The sequence below is a fragment of the Thalassophryne amazonica genome, chromosome 16, assembly GCF_902500255.1.
Source record: "Thalassophryne amazonica chromosome 16, fThaAma1.1, whole genome shotgun sequence".
Classification (NCBI taxonomy): Eukaryota; Metazoa; Chordata; class Actinopteri; order Batrachoidiformes; family Batrachoididae; genus Thalassophryne; species Thalassophryne amazonica.
Window position 1 is genome coordinate 30,463,882 of NC_047118.1, and position 20,123 is coordinate 30,484,004.

General features: G+C 43.4%; 1 protein-coding gene across 1 annotated transcript in view; it reads left to right on the plus strand.

Annotated features, from left to right (window-relative positions):
- Window positions 1–20,123, plus strand: part of grin2ca (glutamate receptor, ionotropic, N-methyl D-aspartate 2Ca) — a 432,253-nt gene that overhangs the window by 361,468 nt on the left and 50,662 nt on the right. The window contains exon 12 of the mRNA XM_034190478.1: window positions 1,599–1,831. Coding sequence (XP_034046369.1) covers window positions 1,599–1,831 — 233 coding nt within the window. The remainder of the gene's footprint in view (window positions 1–1,598; window positions 1,832–20,123) is intronic.

Below are 20,123 nucleotides of genomic sequence, written 5' to 3' on the forward strand. Positions count from 1 at the left end.
GTTGGGGGTGGTCTCCATTGGCCAGCTCTGGACACCTGACATTTCTCTGGCTGCCTGGTGGTGGGACACATTGTTTGCAGACAGGGGGCTGTCTGACCCTTTGGCTGCCATGTCGTACTGTGTCCACTGTCTGGCTCTAGGCCGTGTATCTCTCTCCCCTGTCTCCCGGGTGGGCACAGGGTGATTGTGACTCCATCATTTGGCTCAGCTCTCTGTCCTTGTCTGCAGTGCTTGGTTGCTGCCTGTGGGCACTCTGGTGTTTGGTAGTCCACCAATTTGTGTGTTTGAGGTGGGTCATGTAGAGACCAGTTGTCTCATATTTACGATGGCCTAATCTTGACATCAATGAGCAATTTTCTGCAAATATGGCAGATGCTGTTGTGGGCTGGGGTGTTTGGCTGGCTTGGTTTTTGTTTTCTGTTTCTCCCACCAGGTGGTATGCATTCAGGACTGAGTGGCTGAGCATTAGGACCTCACCCTGAACACCTGAGGCTTGTTTTCACATGCAGGTCATCAGGACTCACAGCTGTGGTGTATTTTGTCTTGATCAGAGATTGCTGCATTTAAACCTTGAATGCACAGTGTGTGATGGCCAGAGACTCGACCTTAAGAGCAGACGTGTGAGATCGACATCAGGAGAACAATCTCACCATCACGGACGCAGAGACCGCTCCAGGTTTGACGCCACAGTCTGTGAAGGAGGATTGGGTGAGGTCTCACGCTCTTCAGCACACTTCCTGAGGTAATTCGGTTTTTGGTGACTTTTATGAAGTAATGACAGTGGATTTGGTGTCCCTCATACCTTGTGTTAGTGAGCTGTCACGTTATGCTAATTGTCTAATCAGCTTCTGCTGCAGTGGAGATTTGAACTGAGTTGTTCCGTGCCTGCAGGGTAAGAAGCTGATGTATAGATTTAAGCCAGGAAGTGTTTGCTGATTGCGTGCACCTTTGAGTTGTGTCTCTCTGTGTGGAGTTGGACTCACCTCATGTTTTCTTTCTTCACAGACTTGGTTGTCGCGGCCACCTGGGGGGTGTCGGCGGGGTCCCTGGGTCCGAACTGCTGTGGCTCCGGACCGTTTGCGCTGCTGAGAGCACGCCGTGTTTCCACCTCACCAGACCGCGGACTTTTTAGTTGTTTAGCACTGTACACTGTTATGTTATTAATTCTGTTATCTTTTGAACCGTGCTCTGCTTATTTTATGATGGGTCCTTTCAAACGCTGGGTCGGTGCTCCGACCGCGTCCGAAACATAACAGATGCAATCACAAAGTTCCCATTGGCCAGTGGGCAGCATGGTTACTAACCAGAGTGCTGCATGTTGCTTTTGATTCACATTTTTGCAATGGTGATGCTGTCACCTGTTGCAAAGCAAGAGGGTTCTAAAGTGTGTGCAGAGTGTGTACAGAGCTCATTGAGCTCATCATCCTGATGAACTTCATATTGGAAATTGCGTGTGGAAAAAGATGAGTGTGTGTGATTATCCAATACAAAGTTTTCACATGAGTTTTGAGAGTGCTTCATGATATTAAAAATCCACATTATACAGGGGTGATTCAGTGAAGGCCTCTGAGTTTCTGTTCTATGTCCTTCACTAACAGGTGACACGCAGAAGCTGCAGACTGTGTGGCTGACAGGGATCTGCCGTAATGAGAAGAAAGAGGTGATGAGCAGTAAACTGGACATTGACAATATGGCGGGGGTCTTCTACATGTTACTTGTGGCCATGGGCCTGAGCCTGCTGGTGTTTGCCTGGGAACATTTGCTCTACTGGAAACTACGACATTCAGTCCGCAAGTCAGATCAACTAGACTTCCTCCTGGCCATCAGTAGAGTAAGAGTCCTTCTCACATATGGAATACTGAACAGAGCATGAGATTCAGATTTTTCTGGTGCAAGGTCTTAACAGATAATGCTGAATATTGAATTTAAGCTCACATTATCAAATATGGTGCAGGGTAATTAAAGCAACTGTTTAAAAAATTATCTTTATCACAAGTCAATTTTATAAGAAATATGTTGTACTGCATCTTGATCACACTTTCAAAGCCGAGTCTGTCAGATCTGGATCTCTAGTGTAATCCAGATCAAATTACATTTTGTTAGCCACTTGGTGCAGCAGTTGTGCACCATTGCCTTTAAATTAAAGTAGGTATATTCATTATTTTGCTAGCTCATAGTGCTAGAAAAGAAGATGATCCCAAATCTATACTATGCAAAAAAAAAAAAAAAAATTGCATCCCAAACCACAGCACACAAACATGATTTAGGAGGTACATCAGATGGAACATTTACATAATAATTCTGACCCTTCATATGATGCAGGGTATTCAGGCAATCATGGACTATGAAGCAAACACACAATCCCTCTGACACAGACATGTTCACTTTGCCCAGGAAGACAGGAATCCAGACACCAAAACCTGACCCCCTCTGATACCCAGACTAAAAACCAATTTGATGGCACTGCTTCAGCCACATAGGGTGTGCAGCCAGTACATTCTGATTGCTGGTGTAACAGCTCAAAGTAAACCCCCAGCCCAGAGTATACCAAGGGTGAAAGTGGGCTAGCCTGTTTTAAACCCTGGGTATAATCTGGGTTAGCCCAGTTTACGCCCTGGGGGACTAGTTTGGGCTTGCTCAGTTTAAACCTCCCCGGGCCAGAGTATACCCCCTGCCACAACATTCAGTCAAACAATATTGACGGATACAGTATTGTCCATTATATCACTTTACAGAGGCGTTGCTGGGCCGGTATCGTAAATTTACGTCGACGCTACCTGGCTATACCCACCCGCTGTGCATAAACAAATGACGTCATAGCACACGGAGCCCAAGAACTGTCTGCAGAGTAAAAGATGAAAAGGCGAGAAGTGTGTTTTGGTCCCAATATGGATATTCCGAATGATTTTCTCATGGATAGTACAACAATGAACAGCAGCTAAAGCAGCCAGCTTGATGAGGATGCACTGCTGAATTTGAACAGCAGCGCGCACAGCCGACAAGGCAGAAGTTAAGTGAGCCAACTTTTTATGTAGTGTTGTGTATCTCAGTAAAATGTGATAATAATGCAAATAACATGCTGTTGTCGTGCGGTATGCATTTTCTGAGTCCCTCCGTTCACGCCCAGTCGCCCAAAATGACAGATATTCACCCTCTAACTCAGGCGAATGTCTGTCATTTTGGGCGACTGGGCGTGAACGGAGGGACTCAGAAAATGCATAACGCACGACAACAGTATGTTGTTGTATTAATATCAGCCAGTGTCTTTAGTGACTTTATATATATTGATGAAACAACAAGATTTATTATTTTTTGGGTGAAAAAGGCAACTAAACCTGCCTGTTGTACATAGTTTACATGCAAGACACCGCTTGAGTTATAATATGCACACATATAGTCAAACTGTATATGGAACAGACTTAAATAAAACACACAAAACTAACTGTAAATAAAGTCAAACAATGCAAAGTAAAACACTAAAACATAAACATTCAAGATCACTGCTGTATACCCAAGCTAATTAAGAATTTAAGAATTAAACTACATTGAAATAAAGCCAAAGTAATTTCAAAACATTTATTCTCAAACAAGGAAATGCATATTACCAGAAACATATGACTAATACTTCCAAACCAGGGATAATGAACATATTTTACACACACTATAAAAAAGTTATTTGCTATGATCGTAAATAAGCCTAGAATTTTGCTGATGGCTACATTTTCGCACAAACACTAGAAATATGAAATCAATGCATATAAAGCAAAAACAAAATAATGAGCATTCCATACACCAATATCAAATTGTCATGAGTATTGAAAGATGTCACAAATTTCAGAATACTTGAATTTTTTTGTTCGTATTTATTGTACAATGTGTATATATTTTTTTTTTTTTGGATTCAAAATAAAATTAGAAATTCAATCCAGAAACCATTTTTGTTCAGTACCGCACAAGATTTCCTGGATTACTTTTGAGAAGAAATTAGAAGACATTAGGTTAAACATATCCTGGCATGCCTTAACCTAAACCCAGCCACTACACCCTGCTATTGAGGTGGGCGCCACTACTGAGGTGTTACCCAGATTTACAGAATTTGAGAGTATCTCACTAGCATGCTGATGAAACTCGTAACGTCAACAAAAAGCACAACCTGTTTATTTGATCCAACACCAACAAAACTGTTGAAGGACCTGTGCCCACTCTTGGGCCGACTGTGCTTGGAAATTATTAATCTTTCTTTAATAATTTTTTGCAAGAATCCCCCGCAAAGTCCCTCTGTTAAATAAAAACATGTGCAGAAGAGGTTACAATTTGCTAAAGAACACATAAACTGGCCTAAAGAGAAATGGAGGAATATTTTGTGGACTGATGAGAGTAAAATTGTTCTTTTTCTGTCCAAGGGCTGCAGACAGTTTGTGAGACGACCCCCAAACTCTGAATTCAAGCCACAGTTCACAGTGAAGACAATGAAGCATGGTGGTGCAAGCATCATGATATGGGCATGTTTCTCCTACTATGATGTTGGCCTATATATCACATACCAGGTATCATGGATCAGTTTGGATATGTCAAAATGGGCCCTTGAAATGGGTGTTTCAACAAGACAGTGACCCCATGCACGTGAGTAAATGAGCAAAATCTTGGTTCCAAACAATCAAAATGAATGCCCCGCAGATGTGAAGAAATCATGAAAAACTGTGGTTATACAACGAAATTTTTCTACTTGTTTACTTTTTTTACTAATAGCCCAATTTCATAGCCTTAAGAGTGTGCATATCATGAATGCTTGGTCGTGTTGGATTTGTGAGAATCTACTGAATCTCTGGTACTGGTACCTTGTTTCCCATGTAACAATAAGAAATATACACAAAACCTGGATTAATCTTTTTAGTCACATAGTACTACTATTATTCTGAACACTACTGTAGGTTATGTGATTTGGTGACCCAAAGTTGACCATAAGTGTGCGTGAGAATGTTTAGGTGTTTGTCTCTTTATGTGTTAGCCCTTCAAAAGTCTGGCAGCATGTCCAGGGTATAATGGCTGTCCAGTGATCTCCTCCAGTAGGCTCCAGCAGACTCCAGCTTCATGCTTGGTTTGTGCTCTGACTGTCTGACACAAGTAACACGAACCCTAACCTTACCAACCCCAGAGAAAGAACACATGTGACAGTGGTAAGGAAAAACTCCCTCTGAGGAAGAAACCTCAAGCAGACTAGACTCAAAGGGGTGACCCTCTGCTGAGGTGAGACAGGATGAGCCGTTCCATGGTCTTCATGAGGTGAGAGGTCAGGGCAACTGGTCTGTAGTGGGCCGGTTCCTTGACGTGCAGTGTTTTGGAACCGGGACCACACAAGAGATCTTCCACAGGGTGGGGACCACCCCCAGGCTGAGGCTCATGTTGAAGATGTGGCTGAGGACCTCACAGAGCTCATCTGCACAGGTCCTCAGCAGCCTCGGGGAGATCCCATCAGGTCTTGCTGCCTTCCTCTGCTTCAGCAGCGCAGGAGCTGGCCTCTCACCTCGGTTGGAGTTACAGTAAAGGGGGAGGGGGAGGGGGCAGCTGGGGTGTGAGCTGGGGTGGGTTGGTGCTGAATACAGTCGCGGGGGGAGGGATGAGGTCTGGGGTGCAGTGGAGGTGACCAGGGGGTAGAAGGTGGGGGGTCAGAGGGACTGGAGGGCTGGCTGCTGGAGACATGTGGAGGGCAGACTGCAGTCCTTATACAGCCTCTGGAAACGGTTAGCACTGCTAGCTCCTCGGTCTTGATGCAGAGAGATCTTACATTCCCCATGACCACAGATGGAATATAGGTCCTTCTCCACTTTGTCCGGCCGCCCCTGCAGCCCCTATATTTCTTCGAATGTCTGCAGGTACATCTGGGTGCTCAGCATAGCGGGGGCCCGGCCCCTGTACATTGAGCCTCTTAGTCCAAGCAGCTAATCCCGGCTATAAACAATGGGACGTCCAAAGCTGGAAACAAAGGGATTTCCCCGTGCTGCCTCAAAAAGTGCCGAAAGCAGCATGGAAAATAATCACAAGAGTGCCAAAAGTGGGTTTCCCTGTGCATACTGTGCACAGGGTACCACCTACTGCGAATAAAAACAAATAAGCAACATTAAAAAGTATTAAAAATAGCAAAAGTAGGAAAAGAGGAGAGAAGAGCTGAAAGTAACAGGCAGCTGCGGTCAACAGCGCCATCTTGAAAAAAAAAAGCTGACGTGATGTGATTCTGAACATCTATGTGTGTCCTGCAAGACTGTGTGTCATCCAATATGTAGATTACGTTGCCAGCAGCTGGAACTCACCCTGTTTACATGCACACAGACAAAATAAAAGCCAGAACTACAACAATAAAAAATCATAATCATATTAACCATCATCATCATTATCTTCATTGTAGCAGTAGCAATAACGACAATATTCAATAATATTTACAATTATAATCTGACAAATGAGACATATCTGCATAATTCAGTAAGCTCATCTCATGGACAACATAATCACGTCACGTCATTGTCACTGAAATCCCTGTGATCCTCAATGAACACCATAAAATTAGGGAGATTCAATGGCAAATATCACATCCTCAATGTAAAAAATATAGCCAGCAACACTCAAGTGTCCTTCTTAATAAAGGTTTTAATGACTCACGCAAGGCGACAGGATCAGGAGCACAGACGCATTTCGACTAGGTCTTCATCAGTGTGTAATGGCCATTCAGGAAATACATCTTTTATGGTAACACCAAACAAAAACAGGTGTAGAACTCCACAAGACATGTAAATGCAGACATTACTAATAATAAACAAAAACATTCAAAAGCGGATAATAATAATAATAAGAAGGAAATAATACAAAAATAAGAAATTAAGAAAAATCCCACTGTAGAGAAAATACACTACAAAAAAATTTACACTGCAAAAAAAAGTTACACTACAAAAAAAAATCATCAACACGTAAGAGTACCAAAATGAGGCCTACCAATTATAAAGGTCTACAAAACAGCTGTGGCTTGTATACAAGGTCTGTTAGAAAAGTATCCGACCTTTTTATTTTTTTCAAAAACCTGATGGATTTGAATTACGTGTGCTTGCATGAGCCAACCTTGAACCTTCGTGCGCATGCGTGAGTTTTTTTCACGCCTGTCGATTGTGTCATTTGCTTGTAAGCAGCCTTTGTGTGAGGATGGGTGGAGTCTCTCACATTTCTTCTTTGCAAGGAAATGGCGGAACGATTGGAGCAGTGCGACTGCATCAAATTTTGCCAGAAACTGGGCGACAGCCAGGTGGAAACCATTCGGATTATTAGACGGCTTTCGGTGACGATGCTATGACCATCACACAGATTAAGGAGCGGTACAACCGGTTTAAAGACGGCCGCACAACGTTGGAGAGCGAGCCACGCTCCGGTCGGCCATCACACTGCTGAAATGACCGGATCATTTCCAAAGTGAGCTCTGTGGTGATGCGGGACTGTCGTGGTGACTGTCCGAGAAATTGTGGAAGAGGTGGACGATCAGTACTTGTTCGGCACATTCCACTGTGACAGAAGATTTTGCCATGAAAAGAGCTGCAGCGAAATTTATGCCGATGGCTTTGGCACAAAGCTGATGGCGCAGCACTGTATTGAAGCCTCACAGGACATGTTGTGACAGCCATTCGGAGATTCAGATGGCTTTCGGTGGCTTTTCAGTCATGTGACTATCCGAAAAATTGTGGAAGAGGTGAGCATGTCACAACATGCCCTGTGAGGCTTCAACATGGAGGCGCTTTTGCTGCGCCGTCACCTTCGTGCTGATGTGCTGATGTTCAAAAAAAAAAGTGCAGATGTTCACCTCTTCCACAATTTCTCGGATAGTCACACGACGGTCCCGCATCACCACAGCGTTAACTTTGGAAATGATCTGGTCATTTCAGCATGTTGATGGCCGCCCGGAGTGCGGCTCGCTCTCCACTGTTGTGTGGCTGTCTTTAAATCGATTGTACCACTCCTTATCTGTGTGATGCTCATAGCATCGTCACCGAAAGCCGTCTGAATAATCCGAATGGTTTCCACCTGGCTGTCGCCCAGTTTCTGGCAAAATTTGATGCAGTCGCGCTGCTCCAGTCGTTCCGCCATTTCCTTGTAAAGAAAAAAACATATATCAATAACAATGAAGCTCATAAATAGAAACAATACAAATATATAAAAAAAAATCACACATCAAGACTTCACAAAACAAATAGGCATAGTAAAGGATAAAAAACACACCTAAAAAAAATAAGTACAAAGGCCAAAAAAGTAGAAAAGTGCTGAAAAGTAAAGTACGCATACATCTGCATGGCTCGAAGTTGGCGCATCACTGGTACCCCCGGAGGATTCCCAGAGGCTTGCGAATCCTCAAGTAACCAACGCTTGGCAGAGGTGACAAAGACTTTTGTGCAAAGTAGTGTGAAATCCTTAATAAATGCTCCTTCGACCTCATGCTTCTCATTATAAAATATGCTGACCTCTGAACTCTCTAAGATTCCGACTGATATTGCGGGTTTTGCGTGGTGAAATGAACAAGAAGTTCGACACGCCCCAGCTACAAGTGATATTTACGACTTGTTCTGAATCGAGAGACTCTTATGATAAGCAGTTGACAGAGAAAAAATGGAAAAATACTGGAGGGATACCATGGACTATAAGAATGGTAAGATCTATCCATGGATGTCTGCAGTTGGCTTCACACCACGAGTAGGGCGCCAATGCCGAGGGCAGTACATGCCTCGCACCGGTGCTTGACCTCATGGGGGATCCAGCAGTGATACATCTACGGATAACAGCCGTGGTCACCGTTTTTTAAAGAGACCTACCGGGAGATTTCATACGAGGAGCATTGCTCGAAGTGGCGGACAAGGAGGGGTGGGAGACAGCACCGGCCGCACTTGAGACCGGATACCATAGCCCTGGAGAGCAGCTTGTCAGTGGTCAACTTGTCCAACAAACCCTTATCTGAGGAGGAGGCCTCAGTCTTACAAAAAGGTCTTTCTTTGTTCCTTCACAAAAAGCTAAATCTTTTGAAACTAGAGTTGAAATGTATACATTTTTAAGAGTTGTGAAGCTGAAAGCTTTTTTCTACAAGGGGCCGACTCATGCTCCATCTTTCTCACAGAGGTGTGATGTCCAGTCTGTCCAACTTGAGTCGTCTTCCTGACCCGTCCTCCAGTTATCCTGCTCTGAAAACGGGACTGAGGGCCAAAAGTACATTTGTTCCTCCTGCGTTGAATCCAGCAGTGGCCACGTTTTGTAGACTTATGGAAAAAGAGGTGATTGATTTAACTAAAAATGCTAAGAAGCTGCATTCCAATTTAAGCCCACAAGAGCAAGAAGCCTTGCAATGTCTGTCTAGTGATACTGATATTGTTATTCGTAATGCAGATAAGGGGGGTGCTGTGTGGTTATTCAGAGTAAAGTCTGCTATAGAAATGAGATTCTTCGGCAACTGAGTGATAATTCTTTTTATGCTCCTCTCTCATATGATCTCACTGTTAGATGTCAAGATTAAATTTATTCTTTTCTCAAAAAATCAGTGATGAGAAACTTATCACACTAGATGAATTTAATTTTCTTTTTCAAAGATATCTAGTGCGTCCTATTTTTTACACTCTTCCTAAGATACATAAGAGTTTGGATGAACCAGTACCTGGATGTCCCATTGTTGCAGGCAATGACTCTTACAGAGTCTATTTCTATTTATACTGATCAACATATTAAACAACTGGTTTTTCAGCTACCGTCATTTATTAAAGATACTACTAATTTTCTTAATAGATTAGAGGCGATACAGATTATTACAAAAGAGGACCTTGTCTGCACAATGGACGTAGCCAGTCTGTATACAAATGTACCACATGTTGAAGGACAACTAGCATTGAAGTTTTTCCTTGATACAACAGATAATCCTGTCCCACCCATGAACTTCCTTTTGGACATGTCTGAACTTATTTTGAATAGAAATTATTTCAAATTGAGGACTCCTATTTTTTACAATGTCAAAGTGTTAGTATGGGCAGTGTATGTAGTCCAAATTATGCCAATTTATTTCTGGGCAAGTTTGAAGAAGATTTTGTATACAATAATACTCCATTTTTACCATTTTTAAAGTGTTGGTTTCGCTACATAGATGATATCTTTTCATTTTTTCTTGAACTGTGGCTCAACTTGAGGATTTTAACGTTTATATTGATTCTAGGATGCCTACTATTAAGTTTACGCTAGAATTTAGCTTTGATTCTGTTTCTTTTCTTGACGTGAATGTGTGTAAGGATGACTATTTTAGTACCAGTCTGTATAAGAAAAAGACTGACTAATAGTTATTTGCATTTCACTAGTTATCATCCTTCTGGTCTTAAAAAGAGTCTGCCTTTCAGTCAATTTTGAGAGTAAGGAGAATTTGTAGTACTGAGGAGAGTTTTGATGTACAGGCAGAGGAACTCTATAATAGATTTCTAGTAAAGGATATGACAAAAAGACACTGGTGGACTGCTGGCACAGGGTCAAACAAATTGACAGACGGTCGCTTTTAACTCCTAAACCTCGTCCGTCCAATACTTCACAATTGGTCTGTGCCACTACTTTCTCGGATATCACACTAGATCTTAAAAACAGTGTTAAGATCAAGAGTTGCCTATATTTGCCCATAAGAGAGACCCTAACCTGAGAGACAACCTTGTTAAGACAGACACATATATGCACCCGGAACATTTTTTGTCTTCACTGCCTAATGGGAATTATCCTTGCCAGGGTTATGTTCAGTGTAACGCTATGATTAAAGGAGACTGCTTTACACATCCACATTCGGGCCATAAATATTTGGTGAAGAGCAGGATTTCCTGCAAAACTAAGTTTGTTTGCTAAAATGCCCTTGTGGCCTGTGTTATGTGGGCAAGACTAAGAGAGAACTAAAGACTCTCATCTCGGAACATAAAAGTCACATTAGGAACAGAGTTAAAAAGTCTTTGGTAGCGAGACATTTTTTGGGTGCTGGCCACGATGTATGTTCTCTCAGATTTCAAGGTATAGAAATGGTTGAACCCCCTAGATGGGAAGGTAACAGGGAGAAGCTTCTATTACAACGGGAAGCATTTTGGATACATACAGTGGTGGGCACAGATAACCAAAAAAATAACTTCGACAACAGATAATCAGATAACTGAAAAGTTATCTTCGATAAAGATAAAACAATAAACCACCAAAAAATGTATCGGAAGTTACAGATTACCGATAACAGATAAATTCCAATATTGTCTCTTCCAATTTAAGTTTTAATGCCACATAGTTTCTAGCAATATTAAAAGTAACAACAGACCCAAACAATGAAACCACACTTTCGTCTTTGAACATTCTACCCCTGCTGGAAGCGCTTGTTTATTACACCTGTAGAAAACATAAAACATAATAAATGTGGCTGCTTGTGCATCTTCATAATACAAACTGAGGGGGAAGTGTGAATGCAGAGATGGCACACCGCAGCCTCACTGGCATCCAAACAGATGCACCCACCAAATCCCGACAGCTGTCCACACAATGACGTGATGCCTGCCCATGTGACCACAATTCCCACCCACCACTGACCGCACCCGAATGGCATGGGCGGGCCACGGACGATGTGGGATGCACCTGCCCTTACATGGTACATGTCTGTCATTTGATGGTTTATTGTTCTTTATCTCAGGATGGGACAATGACCTTTGTCATGGTGTATATTTGTGTCAACAGATATTTAGGTTGATGTAGTATCAGGCAATATGTGTCAATATGTTGGCAACAATTGAGCAGCAACAATTTGAGGTTTGAGTCACGATGAAGTGGTACTTGCCTTTGTGTGTCTCTAACTGTGTGGTGTTCATCTGTGGATCCGCAGCAGATCCACAGCATTCCCATGCCAATGACATGAGATGTGATTGTTATTTTCATAAACCACTTAATCATGGAATTTGTTATGTGATTATTGTAATATTTATTAATTGTTGGTATTATTATTAACATCCATCCATCCATTTTCTTCCGCTTTATCTGGAGTCGGGTCACGGGGGCAGCAGCTCAAGCAAAGCCACCCAGACCTCCCGATCCACACACACCTCCCCCAGCTCCTCCGGGGGAAGCCCGAGGCATTCCCAAGCCAGCCGAGAGACGTAGTCCCTCCAGTGTGTCCTAGGTCTTCCCCGGGGCCTCCTTCCAGTGGGACGTGCCCAGAATACCTCTCCAGCGAGGCATCCAGGGGGCATCCGGAAAAAATGCCCAAGCCACCTCAGCTGGCTCCTTTTGACGTGGAGGAGCAGTGGCTCGACTCCGAGCTCCTCCCGAGTGACCGAGCTCCTCACCCTATCTCTAAGGGAGCACCCAGCCACCCTGCGGAGGAAACTCATCTCGGCCGCTTGTACTCGTGATCTCGTTCTTTCGGTCATGAGCCAAATCTCATGGCCATAGGTGAGGGTCGTGTAACCCAGAGGAAAAAATCAGATGATTAATTATGTTGTATTTTCACTAGTACAGAGGAAAAATTGAGCTTTCCAACATTTTTCAATGTCCCTGAAGGCAACCACAGCCACCTGGTTACTTCCAGCCAATCACAGGTTTTGGAGGGAAAATAGGTTTTGGAGGGAAAATATATGCTCTCTCAATTCCTCTCCTTGTCAGTTGTGTGGGAGAGGAATTGAGGACAGCTGCTGCACAGGTTAGTCTTTGCAAACAAATATCCGAAACATTTATAATATTGCTTTAGTAACTTACCTTTTCAATGTAACTGCTTTTAGATCCAGCCTACCTAAACTTGAGGATTGTGGGACTTGTCTGGAATTTATGTTGTCTTGGAATTGGTGAGCATGAATATTCTGACTTTATCAAATGCTAAAAATGCCACATGTGCTAATTATGCTAACAATGCTAAAATACTAACATGTGGTCAAGGGCCATAGAAAGGCCTCATAGTAATGGATGATCTTTGGGTAGTCTCCATTTTGAATGCTAATATATTGATTTTATTTTTGATTCTTTTTTCAGTGAATTAGAATACTTTTCTCTTGATATCAAGTTTGTATGAATTATGTACACAGGGAATTGTTGTAATCTGAAGTTTGTACTTTATCATGAATTTTGTATTACTGTCATGAATTTTTATTGGGACCTGCTCATTTTATACAGGCCAGGTGCCGTGATTTGGGCCTTATTATCCTCGTGTTTGGTCCCCCTGATGGTGAGCTTGTGAATTACCAGGAGCCTCAAACCTAAATGCACTGGTCTTTTCAACAGTCTGGTAGGAGGCTGGTGCAGCCTGCTTTCTTCCCTTCCACCTACTGCAACTCTGGTTCACCACTGCCCATACTCACCCTGTTCTGGACAATTGTGCACTATTCAATTTCATCCATTTCCAATATTCAAGCTGGACACTTGCAGTGAGTGAATAGGAACTGTTGCAAAATACTGGACATTAAGTCCAGTCGGATTGAAAAAAAACCTTGTGGACATTTTGATTTTTCTTGGTTCATACCTACCTGGAACAACTGAGCTCAATTAATGTGCACATCTTCACTGTAAATATTGATGGGTTGTTGTTGTCTTTTTTGTTGTTTGTTCCCCTCCCTTGCAATACAGTATAGCACCATACTCATTTCATATGGTTGTTTTGTTTTCACTTACCTTCACCCTCCAGTTGTCCTTCCTGGTCTTCTGACTTATATTTCTTAGCTTCGATCTATAGGTATTAACTCCAGAGGTGTTACAGTTGGAACATAGATTGATCAGTAAATCGAGGGCTTTGTGCCCCTGCTCACCTCTCTCTTCACCACGACGGTCCGATACAGCGACCGAATCACTGCAGACGCTGCACCAATCCATCTGTCGATCTCACGCTTCATCCGACCCTCACTCGTGAGCAAGACCCCAGATACTTAAACTCCTCCACTTGAGGCAAGCACACTCCAACGACCTAAAGAGGGCAAGGCACCTTTTTCCGGTCGAGAACCATGGCCTTGGATTTGGAGGTGCCGATTTTCATCCCGGACGGTTCACACTCGGCTGCAAACTGCCCCAGTGCATGCTGAAAGTCCTGATTTGACAAAGCCAACAGAGCCACATCGTCCACAAACAGCAGAGATGAGATTCTGTGGTTCTCTACACCCTGGCTGCACCTTGAAATTCTGTCCATAAAGGTAATGAACAGAACCAGTGATAAAGGGCACCCTGGCAGAGGCCAACGTGCACTTGAAACAGGTTTGACTTACTGCCGGCAATGCGAACCAAGCTCCTGCTGCGGTCATACAGGAACACAGTCAAATGCCTTCTCCAGATCCACAAAGCACATGTGGACTGGTTGGGTGAACCCTTGAGCACCCGATGGAGGGTGTGGAGCTGGTCCAGTGTGCCGCGACCAGGATGAAAACCACACTGCTCCTCCTGAATCCGAGGTTTGACTATCGGATGAATTCTCCTCTCCAGTACTCTGGAATAGACCTTACCGGGGAGGCTGAGGAGTGTGATTCCCCCTATAGTTGGAACACACCCTCCGGTCCCTCTTCTTAAACAGAGGGACCACCACCCCAGTCTGCCAATCCAGAGGCAGTGTCCCCGACCGCCACGCGATGTTGCAGAGGCGTGTCAACTAAGACAGTCCCACAACATCCAGAGACTTAAGGTACTCAGGACGGATTTCATCCACCTCAGGAGCCTTGCCACCGGGTAGCTTTCTGACCACCTCGGTGACTTCGGCCTGGGTGATGGATGAGTCGCCTCTGAGTCCCAAGTCTCTGCTTCCTCTTCGGAAGACGTGACGATGGGATTGAGGAGATCCTCAAAGTATTCCTTCCACTGCCCGACAACATCCCCAGTCAGGGTCAGCGTCTCCCCACCTGCACCACAGACAGTGCGGGTGGAGAGCTGCTTCCTCCTCCTGAGGCGTCAAACGGTTTGCCAGAATTTCTTTGAGGCGGCCCGATAGTCCTCCTCCATGGCAATTATTAACATGTCTGTTATTGTTATTATTATAGTTATTATTAATATTATTGATGTGGTATGAGACATGGTTTGCAAGGCAGGCAGATTGTGTTCTTTGAGTGCTTGGTGAGCCGGCCCCATATGTGTATCTGGGCATTCGACCTGTCGGGGGGGTGGCCTTGGCGCAGTGCGAGTGACACGTTCCATTAACGCCACTATGCCACATTTCTCTGTTTTGCCCTGGGTTCACACCTGCATTCTTTCCCGTCTGCCCAAACGTGTGTCCCTCCCGATGTCAGCATGGTTACCATGGTTCGATGATTCGAACTGTTTTGCCGTGATTCAGTCAAATTTGCGTGTGTGAAGGGGCCCTAAGTTCATTTTCATTTTTGACCTGGACCCAATCCATTGTGGTCCAGATATGGGAAAAGAGTGAAATGTCAATTCCTTGAATTTCCACCTATAAAATAAAGCTTTCAGATATCTGAAATTATACTTATGGATAATAGAGTCCAGGTTTGACAACTTTAAGGACAGTTTTTGTTTGTGTTTTTTTGTTGTTGTTTTTATGTATAACCGTTTCGGGGGGTGTAACTGAAATGTTTCCTCATTGTATTTTCTCAAATCCGAAAGTGTATTTCAGATAATGCAGAGTTCATAATTTAAAATGTCTAAAACACTTTCCTGCAACAGACTGATGTTCTATCCAGAGTGTACCCTGTCTCACACCCAGTGACTGCTGGGACAGGCTCAAGACCCCCTTGACCACTGATTGCAGTAAGCGGGTATAGAAAATGAATTAATGAAAGACACACTTTCACATCTGTAAGTGGACTTTCCCTTAACTGCTAAATAAAAAAATGTAAGCTGTGTCTGAATGGCCTTGATGATGGGTGTGGCTGGGTGGCTCGCGTGCACACCCAGTGCCATTATGGAGTGGGGCCTTGGTGCCTGGGCAGTTGGGGGGTGGTCTCCATTGGCCAGCTCTGGACACCTGACATTTCTCTGGCTGCCTGGTGGTGGGACACATTGTTTGCAGACAGGGGGCTGTCTGACCCTTTGGCTGCCATGTCGTACTGTGTCCACTGTCTGGCTCTAGGCCGTGTATCTCTCTCCCCTGTCTCCCGGGTGGGCACAGGGTGATTGTGACTCCATCATTTGGCTCAGCTCTCTGTCCTTGTCTGCAGTGCTTGGTTGCTGCCTGTGGGCACTCTGGTGTTTGGTAGTCCACCAATTTGTGTGTTTGAGGTGGGTCATGTAGAGACCAGTTGTCTCATATTTACGATGGCCTAATCTTGACATCAATGAGCAATTTTCTGCAAATATGGCAGATGCTGTTGTGGGCTGGGGTGTTTGGCTGGCTTGGTTTTTGTTTTCTGTTTCTCCCACCAGGTGGTATGCATTCAGGACTGAGTGGCTGAGCATTAGGACCTCACCCTGAACACCTGAGGCTTGTTTTCACATGCAGGTCATCAGGACTCACAGCTGTGGTGTATTTTGTCTTGATCAGAGATTGCTGCATTTAAACCTTGAATGCACAGTGTGTGATGGCCAGAGACTCGACCTTAAGAGCAGACGTGTGAGATCGACATCAGGAGAACAATCTCACCATCACGGACGCAGAGACCGCTCCAGGTTTGACGCCACAGTCTGTGAAGGAGGATTGGGTGAGGTCTCACGCTCTTCAGCACACTTCCTGAGGTAATTCGGTTTTTGGTGACTTTTATGAAGTAATGACAGTGGATTTGGTGTCCCTCATACCTTGTGTTAGTGAGCTGTCACGTTATGCTAATTGTCTAATCAGCTTCTGCTGCAGTGGAGATTTGAACTGAGTTGTTCCGTGCCTGCAGGGTAAGAAGCTGATGTATAGATTTAAGCCAGGAAGTGTTTGCTGATTGCGTGCACCTTTGAGTTGTGTCTCTCTGTGTGGAGTTGGACTCACCTCATGTTTTCTTTCTTCACAGACTTGGTTTGTCGCGGCCACCTGGGGGGTGTCGGCGGGGTCCCTGGGTCCGAACTGCTGTGGCTCCGGACCGTTTGCGCTGCTGAGAGCACGCCGTGTTTCCACCTCACCAGACCGCGGACTTTTTAGTTGTTTAGCACTGTACACTGTTATGTTTATTAAATTCTGTTATCTTTTGAACCGTGCTCTGCTTATTTTATGATGGGTCCTTTCAAACGCTGGGTCGGTGCTCCGACCGCGTCCGAAACATAACAGATGCAATCACAAAGTTCCCATTGGCCAGTGGGCAGCATGGTTACTAACCAGAGTGCTGCATGTTGCTTTTGATTCACATTTTTGCAATGGTGATGCTGTCACCTGTTGCAAAGCAAGAGGGTTCTAAAGTGTGTGCAGAGTGTGTACAGAGCTCATTGAGCTCCATCATCCTGCCTGATGAACTTCATATTGGAAAATTGTGTGTGGAAAAAGATGAGTGTGTGTGATTATCCAATACAAATGTTTTCACATGAGTTTTGAGAGTGCTTCATGATATTAAAAATCCACATTATACAGGGGTGATTCAGTGAAGGCCTCTGAGTTTCTGTTCTATGTCCTTCACTAACAGGTGACACGCAGAAGCTGCAGACTGTGTGGCTGACAGGGATCTGCCGTAATGAGAAGAAAGAGGTGATGAGCAGTAAACTGGACATTGACAATATGGCGGGGGTCTTCTACATGTTACTTGTGGCCATGGGCCTGAGCCTGCTGGTGTTTGCCTGGGAACATTTGCTCTACTGGAAACTACGACATTCAGTCCGCAAGTCAGATCAACTAGACTTCCTCCTGGCCATCAGTAGAGTAAGAGTCCTTCTCACATATGGAATACTGAACAGAGCATGAGATTCAGATTTTTCTGGTGCAAGGGTCTTAACAGATAATGCTGAATATTGAATTTAAGCTCACATTATCAAATATGGTGCAGGGTAATTAAAGCAACTGTTTAAAAAATTATCTTTATCACAAGTCAATTTTATAAGAAATATGTTGTACTGCATCTTGATCACACTTTCAAAAGCCGAGTCTGTCAGATCTGGATCTCTAGTGTAATCCAGATCAAATTACATTTTGTTAGCCACTTGGTGCAGCAGTTGTGCACCATTGCCTTTTAAATTAAAGTAGGTATATTCATTATTTTGCTAGCTCATAGTGCTAAAGAAAATGATCCCAAATCTATACTATGCAAAAAAAAAAAAAAAAAAAAAAAAATTGCATCCCAAACCACAAGCACACAAACATGATTTAGGAGGTACATCAGATGGAACATTTACATAATAATTCTGACCCTTCATATGTGATGCAGGGTATTCAGGCAATCATGGACTATGAAGCAAACACACAATCCCTCTGACACAGACATGTTCACTTTGCCCAGGAAGACAGGAATCCAGACACCAAAACCTGACCCCCTCTGATACCCAGACTAAAAACCAAATTTGATGGCACTGCTTCAGCCACATAGGGTGTGCAGCCAGTACATTCTGATTGCTGGTGTAACAGCTCAAAGTAAACCCCCAGCCCAGAGTATACCAAGGGTGAAAGTGGGCTAGCCTGTTTTAAACCCTGGGTATAATCTGGGTTAGCCCAGTTTACGCCCTGGGGGACTAGTTTGGGCTTGCTCAGTTTAAACCTCCCCGGGCCAGAGTATACCCCCTGCCACAACATTCAGTCAAACAATATTGACGGATACAGTATTGTCCATTATAATCACTTTACAGAGGCGTTGCTGGGCCGGTATCGTAAATTTACGTCGACGCTACCTGGCTATACCCACCCGCTGTGCATAAACAAATGACGTCATAGCACACGGAGCCCAAGAACTGTCTGCAGAGTAAAAGATGAAAAGGCGAGAAGTGTGTTTTGGTCCCAATATGGATATTCCGAATGATTTTCTCATGGATAGTACAACAATGAACAGCAGCTAAAGCAGCCAGCTTGATGAGGATGCACTGCTGAATTTGAACAGCAGCGCGCGCCAGCCGACAAGGCAGAAGTTAAGTGAGCCAACTTTTTATGTATGTGTTGTGTATCTCAGTAAAATGTGATAATAATGCAATTAACATGCTGTTGTCGTGCGGTATGCATTTTCTGAGTCCCTCCGTTCACGCCCAGTCGCCCAAAATGACAGATATTCACCCTCTAACTCAGGCGAATGTCTGTCATTTTGGGCGACTGGGCGTGAACGGAGGGACTCAGAAAATGCATAACGCACGACAACAGTATGTTGTTGTATTAATATCAGCCAGTGTCTTTAGTGACTTTATATATATTGATGAAACAACAAGATTTATTATTTTTTGGGTGAAAAAGGCAACTAAACCTGCCTGTTGTACATAGTTTACATGCAAGACACCGCTTGAGTTATAATATGCACACATATAGTCAAACTGTATATGGAACAGAAGCTTAAATAAAACACACAAAACTAACTGTAAATAAAGTCAAACAATGCAAAGTAAAACACTAAAACATAAACATTCAAGATCACTGCTGTATACCCAAGCTAATTAAGAATTTAAGAATTAAACTACATTGAAATAAAAGCCAAAGTAAATTTCAAAACATTTATTCTCAAACAAAGAAATGCATATTACCAGAAACATATGACTAATACTTCCAAACCAGGGATAATGAACATATTTTACACACTATAAAAAAGTTATTTGCTATGATCGTAAATAAGCACTAGAATTTTGCTGATGGCTACATTTTCGCACAAACACTAGAAATATGAAATCAATTGCATATAAAGCAAAAACAAAATAATGAGCATTCCATACACCAATATCAAATTGTCATGAGTATTGAAAGATGTCACAAATTTCAGAATACTTGAAATTTTTTGTTCGTATTGTACAATGTGTATATTTTTTATTTTTTTGGATTCAAAAATAAAATTAGAAATTCAATCCAGAAACCATTTTTTTCAGTACCGCACAAGATTTCCTGGATTACTTTTGAGAAGAAATTAGAAGACATTAGGTTAAACATATCCTGGCATGCCTTAACCCAGCCACTACACCCTGCTATTGAGGTGGGCGCCACTACTGAGGTGTTACCCAGATTTACAGAATTTGAGAGTATCTCACTAGGCATGCTGATGAAACTCGTAACGTCAACAAAAAGCACAACCTGTTTATTTGATCCAATACCAACAAAACTGTTG